This window comes from Salvelinus namaycush, chromosome 37 (assembly GCF_016432855.1).
Source record: "Salvelinus namaycush isolate Seneca chromosome 37, SaNama_1.0, whole genome shotgun sequence".
NCBI classification, from domain to species: Eukaryota; Metazoa; Chordata; class Actinopteri; order Salmoniformes; family Salmonidae; genus Salvelinus; species Salvelinus namaycush.
Genome location: NC_052343.1, coordinates 4,733,390 through 4,749,809, shown reverse-complemented (window position 1 = coordinate 4,749,809; position 16,420 = coordinate 4,733,390). Strand labels below are relative to the sequence as shown.

At 41.5% G+C, this 16,420-nt stretch overlaps 1 protein-coding gene across 1 annotated transcript; it reads right to left on the bottom strand.

The window, feature by feature from the left end:
• Positions 1-2,346: 2,346 nt before the first annotated feature.
• Positions 2,347-16,404, bottom strand: LOC120031186 (receptor-binding cancer antigen expressed on SiSo cells-like). Its single transcript, XM_038976825.1, has 7 exons — positions 16,121-16,404; positions 14,015-14,109; positions 13,647-13,725; positions 13,282-13,434; positions 12,564-12,671; positions 9,427-9,521; positions 2,347-2,531 (listed from the first exon to the last, which is right to left on the bottom strand). Exons 2-7 carry the CDS (start codon positions 14,095-14,097, stop codon positions 2,414-2,416), a joined length of 636 nt encoding a protein of 211 aa, XP_038832753.1. The 5' UTR covers positions 14,098-14,109; positions 16,121-16,404; the 3' UTR covers positions 2,347-2,413.
• Positions 16,405-16,420: the final 16 nt, after the last annotated feature.

Genomic DNA, 16,420 nt, shown 5'->3' with positions numbered 1-16,420 from the left:
AAAATGTGAAATTCCAGTATTTTGAAGGCTGTACAGTAAAAGTACATCAGGAATATCAAGCAACATCAATGAGAGAATGTGTTTTCGAACAATGACGACGAGAAACATAATTAAAAAGCACAATAACCAAGGCAACAAAGGGATGTATGTAACTGATATACAGTGAGACTTACATTTAATTACACACCTTCGTCCTTCATGTTATAAGACAATGTCAGAGAAATAGGTCTCTTGAGAGTCCACTTGTACTATAGGTACCAGAATATTTACACATATTACTGGGAAATACAAAAATGGACCGTTTCTTTGTTTTCTATAACACAAATCTAATTACTGAACCCAGAGTCATACCTAGCCAGAGTGACATTTGATAGCAAGTCTTTGTTATAGGGCAATGCCAAAGGGCATTGCAAAGTATTTATTTAACCAGATTCAATAAAGCATTGTCACACGAACTGCAATTACAGTTGAAGTCGAAGTTTACATACACTTAGGTTGGAGTCATTAAAACGTCTTTCAACCACTCCACAAATTTCTTGTTAACAAACTAGAGTTTTAGCAAGTCAGTTAGGACATCTACTTTGTGCATGACACAAGTAATTTGTCCTAAAATTGCTTACAGAAAGATTATTTAACTTATAATTCACTGTATCACAATTCCAGTGGGTCAAAAGTTTACATAAACTAAGTTGACTGTGCCTTTAAATAGGTTGGAAAATTCCAGAAAATTATGTCATGGCTTCAGAAGCTTCTGATAAATTGACATCATTTGAGTCAATTGGAGGTGTACCTGAGGATGTATTTCAAGGCCTACCTTCAAACTCAGTGCCTCTTTGCTTGACATCATGGGAAAATCAAAAGAAAATCAGCCAAGAACACAAGTCTGGTTCATCCTTGGGAGCAATTTCCAAATGCCTGAAGGTACCACGTTCATCTGTACAAACAATAGTACGCAAGTATAAACACCATGGGACCACGCAGCCGTCATACCACTCCGGATGGAGATGCGTTCTGTCTCCTAGAGATGAGCGTACTTTGGTGCGAAAAGTGCAAATCAATCCCAGAACAGCAGCAAAGGACCTTGTGAAGATGCTGGAGGAAACAGGTACAAAAGTATCTATATCCACAGTAAAACAAGTCCTATATTGACATAACCTGAAAGGCCGCTCAGTAAGGAAGAAGCCACTGCTCCAAAACCGCCATAAAAAAGCCAGACTACAGTTTGCAACTGCACATGGGGATGAAGATAGTACTTTTTGGAGAAATGTCCTCTGGTCTGATGAAACAAAAATAGAACTGTTTGGCCATAATGACCATCGTTATGTTTGGAGGAAAAAGGGGGAAGAACACCATCCCAACCGTGAAGCACGGGGGTGGCAGCATCACGTTGTGGGGGTGCTTTGCTGCAGGAGGGACTGGTGCACTTCACAAAATAGATGGCATCATGAGGCAGGAAAATTATGTGGATATATTGAAGCAACATCTAAAGACATCAAGTCAGGAAATTAAAGCTTGGTCACAAATTGGTCTTCCAAATGGACAATGACCCCAAGCATACTTCCAAAGTTGTGGCAAAATGGCTTAAGGACAACAAAGTCAAGGTATTTGAGTGGCCATCACAAAGCCCTGACCTCAATCCTATAGAATATTTGTGGGCAGAACTGAAAAAGCATGTGCGAGCAAGGACGCCTACAAACCTGACTCAGGTACACCCGCTCTGTCAGGAGGAATGGGCCAAAATTCACCCAACTTATTGTGGGAAGCTTGTGGAAGGCTACCCGAAACATTTGACCCAAGTTAAACAATTTTAAGGCAATGCTACCAAATACTAATTGAGTGTCTGTAAACTTCTGACCCACTGGGAATGTGATGAAAATAAAAGCTGAAATAAACAATTCTTTACTACCATTCTGACATTTCACATTTTTAAAATAAAGTGGTGATCCTAACTGACCTAAGACAGGGCATTTTTTACTAGGATTAAATGTCAGGAATTGTGAAAAACTGAGTTTAAATGTATTTGGCTAAGGTGTATGTAAACTTCCAACTTCTACTGTAAATCAAGGTAGAGTTCATTCTACGCAAAAAAAAATAAAAAAAAATGGACTGATACACTTCTTGGACTTGTCAGAAAAAGAAAAAAAAAGCTAATTTCCATTGCGCGCCCTAATGAACACATCCCAGGTATGAGGTGCCTTCCGAAAGCTAAATGCAACAGTCATTGAACAAACACCACACTGGCCAAGCCATGTCTCGAATGATGGCTGGTGGACAGAGATTTTTAAAAATGACTGCTGTGTTGAGTATAGATGATCTTCGTGTGGAGATGACTAGAGGATAGCGTGATTACTTTTGTCTAAGTGTTTCTTTTATTGCCCTCCGGCTCACGGGATGAGTGCTCTAAAAAAAAGTGTTACGAGAGCTTGACAGCAATCTTCTGGTCCTTCTTCATCATCCTCTGAACCTCCTTCTCCATCTTCTTCCTCTGCTGCTCCATGGAACGCTTTTCTCTCTCGGCCATCTTCTGTTGTCTGGTAGACAGGGAAACACAAAAAGGTGTGAGTTTAAAAGGATTGCAACAAACCTCATTACTAAGCTTTTTGAGAGAGCAAAGGTGATAGTTCAGAGGTAGAGAGAAAAAAAATATATCAAAAAGTACTGCCAACCAAGTTACCCTGAAGCCAGAATTTTCTGTGTGCAAATAATGCCTTTCTTTCATGTTGACTCTGTGCTGAACATTCTTAATACACTGCCACCTGCTGGATAACAACTAAACTTGCAGATCTCTTGACAATATGACAGTAATATGACACTGAACATGACAGGATTTTCACATTGAACTAGGGCTGTCCCCGACAATTTTTTGGGGCGACCTCGAGTCGTCTGGTCCAAATTTTTAAACGTGTATTTTCTCATAAAATTACACATCCTATGTGTTTTAATCAAATCGACTATATGCACTGAGCTTGTCTGATGCTTTAAGCGCACCGTTTGATGAAATAATTGAAGACACACAAATGACTACAGGGAGTATGACCGCATTTGATTTGATTGTGTAGGGCCGGGCTCAGACTTGCTGCACTGGTTAAAAAAAATTGACAGCGAGTGACTGTGTGACTAGCAACCATTGTCTCTCTCGCCTCCCTGCTGCAGTGACCACCACAGAACATCAATTTATTGTATTTTTTTTGCTGAAGCTACAACATAATTACAGCCATTTCTGACTGAAAAGTTCTGTTACCGAAATCCTTCATTTGTTTAGGACACATTCCTTATTCCCTAAACCCTTGCTCTAGTTACATGACAAATGTATGCATCGCATGCATGTGACCAATGGGGACTGACCGTATACCAAAGTCACATCAATAACTTGGTTATAACAAACTCCGAACACGTGACAGCGAAATGGATGCAAAGGACTTGACAAATAAACTCGAAACGGGGGAATGTTTTAATGGATGCTCAGGAGGAAGTCAGATGTGTGGAATAAATTGAACTTTTTATGGAAAATATTGGAGGTCAAGATTTTTTTATTTTTTTTGTAAAGCCTTTATTACAGCAAAGACTATAAAACAGTCACATTCATTCATGAATGCAATTTCCGAAATGGAACGGTTTAATTATTGTTTACGCCAATTACTCAAGGAATGCTTTATTTTAAAACAAAAATGCTGGATTGCATTTCAAATCAAGAATGACTCGTATGCTGTGTGATGACATGAATGAATGATTAATTGATACAGTAGCCTACCTAAGTATTTAAATACAGGCCTAAGTAAGTTACCGTATTAAGACTAAACAGGACGCACTCTTAGGCCTACAGCTCGATGGTGGTTATACAAGGATGTTATATAAGCTTACTAATGATAATGTCATAAGGATGATCATAATAATAACAATAAGAAGGAGATCAAGAAAGAGAGTTATTATAAATATAATTTCCCCTGACAATTTGGAACAGTGTAATCACTAAAATAATACCAGAGAGGCTGTTCTAACGGGGGGACGGGGGAGTGTAAAGCTTTTATTACAGCATAGCAAAGATTAAAAACAGACGAATGTGAAATTGTTTATCCGAAATGTGGTTGCGTGAGGCTTGGTGCTGACGGAATGAATAGGCTATTAAACAAACACACAAAAAAGCAACAAAAGCAGGATCTGTCTTATTTCTGTTGATATATATGGATTATTTACAGTGGCAAGAAGTCACAAGTATGTGAACCCTTTGGAATAACCTGGATTTCTGCTTAAATTAGTCATCAAATTTGATCTGGTCATCTAAGTCACAACAATAGACAAAAATAGTGTGCTTAAACTAATAACACAAATTATTGTATTTTTGTCTATATTGAATACATAATTCAAACATTCACAGTGTAGGTTGGGGAAAGTATGTGAACCCCTAGGCTAATGACTTCTCCAAAAGCTAATTGGGGTAGGGAGTCAGCTAACCTGGAGCCCAATCAATGAGACGAGATTGGAGATGTTGGTTAGGCGCTGCCTTGCCCTATAAAAATAAAAATACATTTTTTAAATCACAAAATTTGAGTTTGCTATTCACAAGAAGCATTGCATGATGCGAACCATGCCTCGAACAAAAGAGATCTCCGAAGACCTAAGATTAAGAATTGTTGACTTGCATATAGCTGGAAAGGGTTACCAAAGTATCTCTAAAAGCCTTGATGTTCATCAGTCCACGGTAAGACAAACTGTCTATAAATGGAGAAAGTTCAGCACTGTTGCTACTCTCCCTAGAAGTGGCCTTCCTGCAAAGATAACTGCAAGAGCACACCGCAGAATGCTCAATGAGGTTAAAAAGGATCCTAGTGTCAGCTAAAGACTTACAGAATTCTCTGGAACATGCTAACATCTCTGTTGACGAGTCTACGAAATGTAAAACACTAAACAAGAATGGTGTTCATGGAAGGACACCACGGAAGAAGCCACTGCTGTCCAAAAAAAACATTGCTGCACATCTGAAGTTTGCAAAAGTGCACCTGGATGTTCCACAGCTCTACTGGCAAAATGTTCTGTAGACAGATTAAACTAAAGTTGAGTTGTTTGGAAGGAACACACAACAATGTGTGGAGAAAAAAAAAGGCACAGCACACCAACATCAAAACCTCATCCCATCTGTAAACTATGGTGGAGGGAGCATCATGGTTTGGGGCTGCTTTGCTGTCTCAGGGCCTGGACAGCCAGCTATCATCGACGAGAAAAAATTAATTCAAGTTTATCAAGACATTTTGCAGGAGAATGTTAGGCTATCTGTCCGCCAATTGAAGCTCAACAGAAGTCGGGTGATGCAACAGGACAACGACTCAAAACACAGAAGTAAATCATCAACAGAATAGCTTCAACAGAAGAAAATACACCTTCTGGAGTGGGCCAGTCAGAGTCCTGACCTCAACCCGATTGAGATGCTGTGACATGACCTCAAGTTCACAACAGACATCCCAAGAATATTACTAAACTGTTTCAGTTCAGCAAAGAGGAATGGTCCAAAATTCCTCCTGACTACAGAAAACATTTGGTTGAGGTTATTGCTGCCAAAGGAGGGTTAACCAGTTATTAAATCCAAGGGTTCACATACTTTTCCCACCCTGCACTGTGAATGTTTAAACGGTGTGTTCAATAAAGACATGAAAACGTGTAATTGTTTGTGTGTTGTTAGTTTAAGCAGACTGTGTCTATTGTTGTGAACTAGATGAAGATCAGATCAAATTTTATGACCAATTGATGAAGAAATCCAGGTATTTCCAAAGTGTTCACATACTTATTCTTGCCACATATACATTTAACATTTAGGCTATTGATTATAGACCTAATTAAGTTGGGGTTTCCTCTCGCCTCACTTTTCTTAGAAAATTAAGGCAAGGGCTGTTTTCTCGTCTCCTAACACCACTGCTGCCTCCACCCATTGTTCTCAACAGTGGTGTAAATTGCTTAAGTAAAATACAACTTGTCCTTTTTGGGGGTATTTATATTTTTCACAACTTTTACTTTACTACATTCGAATTGAAAATAATGTACTTTTTACTCCATACAATTTCCCTGACACCCAAAAGTACTTGTTACGTTTTGAATGCTTAGCAGGACAGGAAATGGTCTAATTCACGCACTTATCAAGAACATCCCTGGTCATTCTACTGCCTCTGATCTGGCGGGATCACTAAACACACGCTTTGTTTGTAAATTATGTCTGAGAGTTGGAGTGTGCCCTAGCTATCCTAAAAAATAAGAATTTAATACAACAAAATAAATACAATAAAAACAGTACCGTTAAGTTATCTTTTACAATTGGGTACTTTTGCCACTACTGGTTCTCAACACCAATATGCTGTTTAACTTTGATATTACTCACATAGCAACATGGTCTAGGAAAAAGCGGCAATTCAACAGCGCACTGATGTGTTTCCGCAGAGAGCGACCGCCATCGCGGGAGAAAGCACATTTGTTACGAAATAATATTTTTTCTTAGTGTTGCATCACTGTTCTTACGTAATATAACCATATACATTCCCAGTAGCACAAATTTTAGAGTGATGGGACTGTGCCATCCCCACAGCCTCCACACAGTCCACTCAGACAGGCACAAATCTGACAGGTGTCTTGTACACCATGATTCACTTTGTTTTGCTACTGGTCGACTAAAGAAATCGCAGTCGACCAACAGCCTATCGACCAAACAATCGACTAAATGGGGTCAGCCCTACATTGCACACACAAGAACAGTCTTATACATTTGTGGCCTGCTGGAGGTCATTTTGCAGGGCTCTGGCAGTGCTCCTCCTTGCACAAAGGCGGAGGTAGCGGTCCTGCTGCTGGGTTGTTGCCCTCCTACGGCCTCCTCCACATCTCCTGATGTACTGGCCTGTCTCCTGGTAGCGCCTCCATGCTCTGGACACTACGCTGACAGACACAGCAAACCTTTTTGCCACAGCTCGCATTGATGTGCCATCCTGGATGAGCTGCACTACCTGAGCCACTTGTGTGGGTTGTAGACTCCGTCTCATGCTACCACTAGAGTGAAAGCACCGCCAGCATTCAAAAGTGACCAAAACATCAGCCAGGAAGCATAGGAACTGAGAAGTGGTCTGTGGTCACCACCTGCAGAACCATTCCTTTATTGGGGGTGTCTTGCTAATTGCCTATAATTTCCACCTTTTGTCTATTCCATTTGCACAACAGCATGTGAAATGTATTGTCAATCAGTGTTGCTTCGTAAGTGGACAGTTTGATTTCACAGAAGTGTGATTGACTTGGAGTTACATTGTGTTGTTTAAGTGTTCCCTTTATTTTTTTGAGCAGTGTATATCAGGAGCCATATCTACATGGTATAGGTCTCAAAAATATTTTTTTTTAAACAGAATTGCATTCCGAATTGCACTACAAAATCTTGACCCCTCAAACTCAAATCTGAACCTCCAAGTAGAGGGCTGCCTGTGGGTCCCGACAGAGATCATTGCGGTGCGGTCAGCCTTTTTCATGCTGTGGGTGGGAGTTGGCAGACAGACGACTTTTGGATTAAATTATTTTTGTTGTTGCACAGATTTGGAAACGGTCATCTTTCTTCTTTGTATGCGCTAGCCTTCCTATTGTATTAAAAGCACATCTTTGTCACATTCACACACACTCAGAATTCGCTGCTTCAACTTCAGCATTGTATCTCTCATCTAGTTGGGCGTGAGATCAAGCGCGACTTGTACACAAAAGTATGTGGACACCCCTTCAAATTAGTGGATTTTGCCATTTCCGCCACTGACAGGTGTATAAAAATCAAGCACACAGCCACGCAATATCCATAGACAAACATTGGCAGTAGAATGGCCTTACTGAAGAGCTCAGTGACTTTCAACGTGGCACCGCCATAGGATGCCACCTGGGAGCAACAAGGGCTCAGCCGCAAAGTGGTAGGCCACAGAAGCTCACAGAACAGGAGTGCTGAAGCGCATAAAAATTGTCTGTCTTCAGTTGCAACACTCACTACAGAGTTCCAAACTGCCAAGGGAAGCAATGGCAGCACAAGAACTGTTCGTCGGGAGCATCATGAAATGGGTTTCCATGGCCGAGCAGCACCACACAAGCCTAAGATCACTATGCTCAATGCCAAGCATTGGCTGGAGTGGTGTAAAGCTCGCCACCATTGGACTCTGGAGCAGTGGAAACGCATTCTCTGGAGGGATGAATCACGCTTCACCATCTTGCAGTTCGACGGACAAATCTGGGTTTGGCGGATGCCAGGGGAAAGCTACCTGCCCCAATGCATAGTGCCAACTGTATAGTTTAGTGGAGGAGGAATAATGGTCTGGGGCTGTTTTTCATGGTTCGGGCCAGACCCCTTACTTCCAGTGAAGGGAATTCTTAACGCTGCAGCATACAATGGCATTCTAAACAATTCTGTGCTTCCAACTTTGTGGCAATATTTTTCCTGTTTCAGCATGAAAATACCTCCATGCAAAAAGCGAGGTCCATACAGAAACGGCTTGTCAAGATCGGTGTGGAAGAAATTGACTGGCCTGCACAGAGCTCTGACCTCAACCCCATTGAACACCTTTGGGATGAATTGGAATGCCGACTGCGAGCCAGGCCTAATCTCCCAACATCAGTGCCCGACCACACTAATGCTTGTGGCTGAATGGAAGCAAGTCACCTCAGCAATGTTCCAACATCTAGTGGAAAGCCTTCTAAGAACAGTGGAGGCTGTTATAGCAGCAAATGGGGGACCGTATGAAATAGGCCTCATTGAAATAGAGTAGGCTGCCAATGCATGGGCAAATCACTGGCCGTTATCTTTCCAAGGACATGTACTACCTGAATATGATTAGGCTATAGTTTACTACATTGCCTATAAATACATATTTATAACCCATATTTGTCTCAGTCTGAAAATCTTCCCACTCCTAAAAAGTAGGCTATAAAAATAGCTCAAGAGAAAGTGCAAATCTCTCCAACTCTACATCTAGCATATTGGCTGATATAGCCCACTAATACCGATAGCTTAATATAACGGGCCACTTGAGAATCTCAGGTAATTTAACCTAGGCTATTTCTTAGGTTATTGTTGCGCATTTTCGATATTACCTAATGAGCACAACATTGCTGGGACCATGGCTGGCAAGTGAGCTGCGTCACATACGCCTAAAATAACATCGCAAGACAGCGGTTGGGTTCAGAACCAGTTATGCGGATAGCGGTTGGGAGCAGGATGAAGAAATCAGTCCCGCGCAGACTACATCGAAGCCAGTTCCACTGCTCCCCCCCCCCCCCCCCCCCATTCTTCCCCTCCAATCAGGGACTGATTTAGACCTGGGACACCAGTTAGGTGAAATTCATTATCAGGTAAAACAGAAAACCAGCAGGCTCTGGACCTGTAGTATAAGATTTGAATACCCCTGCTCTTCAAATTATTAAAAATGCTATCACCTGAGCACCAAATCAGCCTCCCAGGCAGCATCTGACGACTCATCCTCCCAGGCGTTGGCGTCCTCATGCCAGGTATCCATGTCTCCAAGCTCAGACTGTGGGACAGAGAGGAGGACAGGAATGCAGTCAGGACACAGTCGCTGACACAGTATAGGATGGCAGTGGGACCTAATCTCCATTAGCAACTGTTCTTCACAACGCTATAAAACCTTTATTCAACCTGAATACAGAGAACTGTGGCCCTGGAGGACTTGTGCACTCCTGGGAATGAACAATGTCACAGCACTGGTCCAACTAAAACAGACAACTTTTGAGATGGTGAACTAAAAAGAAGCTCAGACTTCATCATATTGTTAGAGAGAGATGGTCTGTAATCCTTGAAACAAGAAATTGGACAGGCGTTGGCTAGCTTCTCAGCTTTTGGTGGCTGAGGTTTTGAAATCTAGACAGTGGATAGAGCAGTACCACCTCTCTCAAAGCCCCTCCCCAGCCCCTTTCAAAAGACATCTGTTTACAACACTTAGCAGTTAGCAGTGTGCATTAGAACGTTCAAGTTAAGAACCCCACCCTAACTTCAAATACCACCTTTGCAAAATCAGTATTCATCAATATAATAAGTAACGCTAATCCACCGTACAAGGAGATAGCCTCCACCCCATCTTAGATTCAGCAGAGGCCAACAGATAACATTTATAGAACAGCCTGTCACAAGAGACTAGTAGTACAGTGCCTATAGAAAGTAAACACCCCCTTGAACTTTTTTCAAATTTCTCCACCTTAAATCTAAGGGATTCAATTAAGACAACCTACTCCGTAGTTTTAAAGTGAAAGTTATAGAACATTTTCTAAAGTAAGGAAAAAGAAGAAAAACTGAAATATCATAATTGGATAAGTCTCCACCCCCCTGAGTCAATACTTGGTGGAAGCACCTTTGGCAGCCATTACAGCTGTGTGTGAATCACTTGGAATAAGATTCTAACAATTTTGCACAACTCTTAGGGCAACATAAATCCATTGTTTTCGTCAAAATTGCTCAAGCTCGTTACATTTGGTTGGAAATCTTTGACGGACAGCAATATAAAAAAAAACTGGCCTCAGATTTAAGCAAATTTCATTCAGGACTAAAAAGCATTTCTAGTGGGTCTATCCCACGGTCAGGTTTTCAGAAAAAGTGAATGCAACAACGTTCATTCCATATTACTGGCCTGTATGACAAAGTGAAAATAAATGAGCCTGTGTAAAAAAAAAAAATCCACTCCAAATGATCCATTCTGTTTGCAACAAGGCTGTTAAGTAATATTAAAAACTACAGGATAGGGTCAAATCCAATACAACAGAGTGAAACTCTCTATTTTCAAGTAATGTGGTGGCAACATCATTTTATGGGTATGCTTGTCATCGGCAGGGACTGCGGATTTTGTCAGGATAAAAAAAAAGTTAGCGGAAAACCCGACTCGGTCTTCTGTAAACCTAAACCTGAGATAGACGTACATTTTTTCAGCGAGACAATTACACACATTTTAATGCCAAAGACACACCAGAATGGCTTTCCAAGAGGTGTTGAGTGTTCCTGTGTGGTCTAGTCTCGGTCCTGACTTTAATCGGCTTAAAAGAATCTAAGTCAAAGTTAAAATATTGCTGTCTGTCAATGATCCCCAACCAAATGTTATGAGTTTGAGCAATTTTGACAAAAACAATGGAAATAAACTCAGCAAAAAAAGAAACGTCCTCTCACGGTCAACTGTGTTTATTTTCGGCAAACTTAACATGTGTAAATATTTGTATGAGCGTAACTAAATTTAACAACTGACAAACTGAACAAGTTCTACAGACATGTGACTAACAGAAATGGAATAATGTGTCCCTGAACAAAGGGGGGGGTCAAAATCTTGAGATTGCCTGCAATGACAACAAGCTCAGTCCGATGATGCTGTGACACACCGCCCCCAAACCATGACGGACCCTCCACCTCCAAATCGATCCTGCTCCAGAGTACAGGCCTCGGTGTAACGCTCAATCCTTCAACGATAAACTCAAATCTGACCATCACCCCTGGTGAGACAAAACCGCGACTCGTCAGTGAAGAGCACTTTTTTGCCAGTCCTGTCTGGTCCAGCGACGGTGGGTTTGTGCCCATAGGCGACGTTGTTGCCGGTGATGTCTGGTGAGGACCTGCCTTACAACAGGCCTACAAGCCCTCAGTCCAGCCTCTCTCAGCCTATTGTGGACAGTCTGAGCACTGATGGAGGGATTATGCGTTCCTGGTGTAACTTGGGCAGTTGTTGTTGCCATCCTGTACCTGTCCCGCAAGTGTGATGTTCGGATGTACCGATCCTGTGCAGGTGTTGTTACACGTGGTCTGCCACTGCGAGGACGATCAGCTGTCCATCCTGTCTCCCTGTAGCGCTGTCTTAGGCGTCTCACAGTAGGGATATTGCAACGTATTGCCCTGGCCACATCTGCAGTCCTCATGCCTCCTTGTAGCATGTCTAAGGCACATTCACGCTTATGAGCAGGGACCCTGGGCATCTTTCTTTTGGTGTTTTTCAGAGTCAGTAGAAAGGCCTCTTCAGTGTACTATGTTTTCATAACTGTGACCTTAATTGCCTACCGTCTGTAAGATGTTAGTGTCTTAACGACCGTTCCACAGGTGCATGTTCATTAATGGTTTATGGTTCATTGAACAAGCATGGGAAACAGTGTTTAAATCCTTTACAATGAAGATCTGTTTGACTTTTTACAAATAATCTTTGAAAGACAGGGTCCTGAAAAAAGGACGTTTCTTTTTTTTCTGAGTTTATGTTGCCCTGAGAGTTGTGCAAAGTTGTTAGAATCTCATTCTAAATTATTAACAGCTGCAAAGGTTGTCAAAGGTGCTTCCACCAATTATTAACATAGGGGGGAGGAGACTTATCCAACTATGATATTTCAGTTGTGTTTCTTAATTTGGAACATTTTCTAAAACTTTCACTTTGAAAAGGTGGAGTAGGTTGTGTAGCTCTGTAGGAAGAAAAAAATTATAATTTTATCTAATTTTAGATGACATTTTATGGCAACAAAATGTGAGGAAAAAAAAGCTCAAGAGGGTGTAAACTTTCTATAGGCACTGTACTTTGGGCGATGCTACACAAACTCACAGATGGCTGGATGAAGGAGGTGTCCTGAGTGGCTGCCAGTCTGCTGGAGAAGCCCGCACTGCCGTCGGGTACCAAGTAGTTGAGTGGCTCCCTCTTCTTCAGTACAATCTGGGGTGGGGACAGAGAGAAAGGAGACAAGTTAAAACTACTAAGACTCAACAATATGATATGGCGTGACTACAAGCAGCAGTGTGGCCAGCGATATTGTCGACAGAGTGTGAGGCAAGAGGCTGCACTCGTTGTCATCACCAAAACAAATACTGTTAAGCATCAATGCATGTGCACGGGAGTTTGCGTCGCCCTCTCATGCCATGTGATAGCGCGGTGAAAACAAATGTTGAACAGTGCAGCCTCGCCCTTTAGACTATTTTTGTTTGGAGTTACCCTGCCCTTCTGGTAAACGTATATTGCTGAGTCTACCTCCAATTAGTGTTGAGAAATGCACTTAGAGCTGGAATCCGTAATTAGTGAAAATGCCTCATCCATTTGGGATATTTCAACAAAGACGTTAAGTCAAACAACAAATACCTTTTTCGCCTTGGACATCATTGCATGCACATATAACACGAGAGTATGTGGAGTACTGCAATTTTTTAAAAACATGTTGCCTGACACTCCTCTCCCGAGTTTCATCAACTAAACAAAACAAACACAACAACAAAAGACGCTGGGGTGAACAGTGGCACAAATTTCAGCTTTAAATGAAGACCCAGCCTACTTTCTGTGTTTTCCTGATGGTGGGAGCCATGTCTTTGAAGTAGTCTGGTTCCTCTTCCTCGCCAGGCTGTGGTGGCACATTGCCATTACCGCCCTCGATCTTGATACTTGTGGGACCATCTTCATCCCACGAGCTCCATTCTTCAATCTCTGCCTGCACAGGGTTTGGTCAGATAATATGACGAAAATAAAGAGAAAGGATTTCAGTATGCCACAAAGTAAAAATTGACTGTTGGTTGCACAATAAATGGTGATGATGTAATTAATGACAATAGGGGGAAAGCAGGTTTGTTAGGGGAATCGACTAAGCACTTGCAGCACATTATTGCTAACATGATGCATCTTATAAACTTGTATATCACTCACCGGTTTGGGTACTGATGAAAAATCAACCGTCGTTGGAAGAGATATCTGATCCCCGCTTAGCTTACGCAACCTCCCAGATCTATGTCAAAACAGGAAATATGCTTACTGTGGGCCACCACAAAAACATACATTTTAGAGCAAAGGCATTCCATGGGAAGCAATTTTCACATGCAAATAGCATTTGATTTCTATGCTAATGTGTTTGGTTGTGCTCAAGGAGTGACATTCCATATCATTAATTTCCACATAGAGTAAAATGACTGGAAAGCTTACAGACTACGGCTTTCAGATTTGACCAAATCTGACACGGCAAAAGGGTTCTAGATCAGTTTTGCTTCTTTCAATACACCACAATGGGTGTTCCTTACCTGCATATCAACCTTTTGAAGAATGAAAGGAAGGTTGCAAGCCATGTGCAAATCTTAAAAAGGCGAAACTGAGAGATGGCCATGGTGAAGCTGAGCTAAAAGGAGGACATACCATTATTAGCAAATTGGATTTATAAATCAGAATTTTCCAACAAGACTGTCATCAACATCCATCTAATAATGAGTCAGTTTGCTAGCTGTAATAGCTTTTGTCATTAGCATAGCTAGAAAGTTAGCTAGCTATTTTCTTCCTGGTTACTACTTCCTCCTGGCAATTAAAAAAAGTATCACATTATGAGTCATAATACCCATAAAACCTAGCGGTCAAACAGGGAAATGGTTCCAATTGTTTTTACACCATTAATGTTTCCCATATGGGATTTTAGAACATTTTTTAAAATAAGGGCTGTGTTTCATGTAGGCTTATCCTGGCGTGACATTTTGATAACCGTGTAAATCTCTCTAGGACAATGTGACTAACAATATATCTGCCTGTATTTAGCCCCCCAAAAATGAAATGCTAATTAGCTGCTAATGTGGCTATCATAAAGAACTACAAATGCCATGATCTGGACGAGACTGCCGAATCGAGGCAAAGGTAGGAATCTCTGGATTAACTATGTTAGCTAAATGTAGTAATGAATAAATTGGCTATATTTCTTTAAAAATGGGCAATTATGTAAACTGTCTTGTGCAAGTTAATTGACAATGCCTGTTAGAAAAGGTGTCAGCTTGATGACGTGCAGGGATTTGTAGTTTAGCATGATGTCTACTTTGATGCTACTTAGCATTTTCGAATCTGAGAGTAAATAGTTGTGCTGTTATTTTTATTGATTTGGCCAAAGCTTTTGATACGGCAGACCATTCCATTCTTGTGGGCCGGCTAAGAAGTATTGGTGTCTCTGAGGGGTCTTTGGCCTGGTTTGCTAACTACTTCTCTCAGAGTGCAGTGTATAAAGTCAGAACATCTGCTGTCTCAGCCACTGTCTGTCACCAACGGAGTAGCCAAAGGCACATCACTGAACTCTATACTCCTCTGTAAACTGGTCATCTCTGTATACCTGTCGCAAGACCCACTGGTTGATGCTTATTTATAAAACCCTCTTAGGCCTCACTCCCTCCATCCTCCACATACAACACCCGTTCTGCCAGTCACATTCTGTTAAAGGTCCCCAAAGCACACATCCCTGGGTCGCTCCTCTTTTCAGTTCGCTGCAGCTAGCGACTGGAACGAGCTGCAACAAACACTCAAACTGGACAGTTATCTCAATCTCTTCATTCAAAGACTCAATCATGGACACTCTTACTGACAGTTGTCTGCTTTGCGTGATGTATTGTTGTCTCTACCTTCTTGCCCTTTGTGCTGCTGTCTGTGCCCAATAATGTTTGTGCCATGTTGTCACGTGTTGCTGCCACGCTACGTTGTCTTAGGTCTCTCTTTATGTAGTGTTTTTTTCTTGTTGTGATGTGTTTTATCTTATGTTTTTTTATCCCAGCCCCCGTCCACACAGGCCTTTTGGTAGGCCGTTATTGTAAATAATAAATTTATTCTTAACTGACTTGCCTAGTTAAATAAAGGTTAAAAAAGAAATGTATTGATAAGTCACCTTGTCCGAGAGATTTCCATGGTTATCAAAACGTCACGCCAGGGTAAGCCTACACGAAACAACCCTTATTTAATTGTTTCGAAAATCCTCTAAAAGAAAAATTAAAGTTCGAAGAACTATTGGAACCATTTCCCTGTTTGAACGCTAGGTTTTATGCATATTATGAGACCACCACCGTGGGGCTCAATTGCTGCATCATCTATTCAAAACAACTGAGAACTCATACAAATATAATCTCAAATCATGCAGGTCGGAACTCAAGAAAGAAGTCCGAGTTCCCGAGTTGGATGACCGATCAAATCGATTTCCCATTGGAGATCGTTTTTTTCTGGGTTCCGAGTTGTTTTGAACGCAATTAAGTCGGGGATTTCAGAGTTCCCAGTTGTTTTGAACGCGGCATTCTAATCAAGTCTAGGTAACGTTAGCTAGATTTTTGGGGGTCTGAAACGGATATAGACAGGTAGTTAATTGTCTTCATTGCTAAAATACAGACACTCACCGCACAGCTCAATATACTTTCTTAGTTGACAGCTGGCGAATCAGATGTGGCCGTCCCCAGAATTCATGTGTTTGGCTAGCTAGCGCTAACTTAGCAAATCAGCATACCGATATGCAACGTATTTTTCCTTGTAAATTTCACTCTCGAAACAACACACTTGCAACAATGACACCAGTCATATCCCAAGCGTATGTGTCTAACAGCTGCTACCTAGCATCCGTTCTCATTATTTATTCCATAAATATTTGTCGCTTCTTCATAGCCTCATGGCTGCCATCTTGAAACTGGGGAGAGGATGTG

What these genes read in the sequence shown, in the direction of transcription:
- LOC120031186 (XM_038976825.1), bottom strand. Translation starts at nt 14,097, where the DNA reads ATGGCCATCTCTCAGTTTCGCCTTTTTAAGATTTGCACATGGCTTGCA. An exon ending in TTTCATCAGTACCCAAACCG is followed by an intron (nt 13,435 to 13,646) that starts GTGAGTGATATA and finishes AACCCTGTGCAG; the next exon opens with GCAGAGATTGAAGAATGGAG. An exon ending in CCTCCTTCATCCAGCCATCT is followed by an intron (nt 9,522 to 12,563) that starts GTGAGTTTGTGT and finishes TCTGTCCCACAG; the next exon opens with TCTGAGCTTGGAGACATGGA.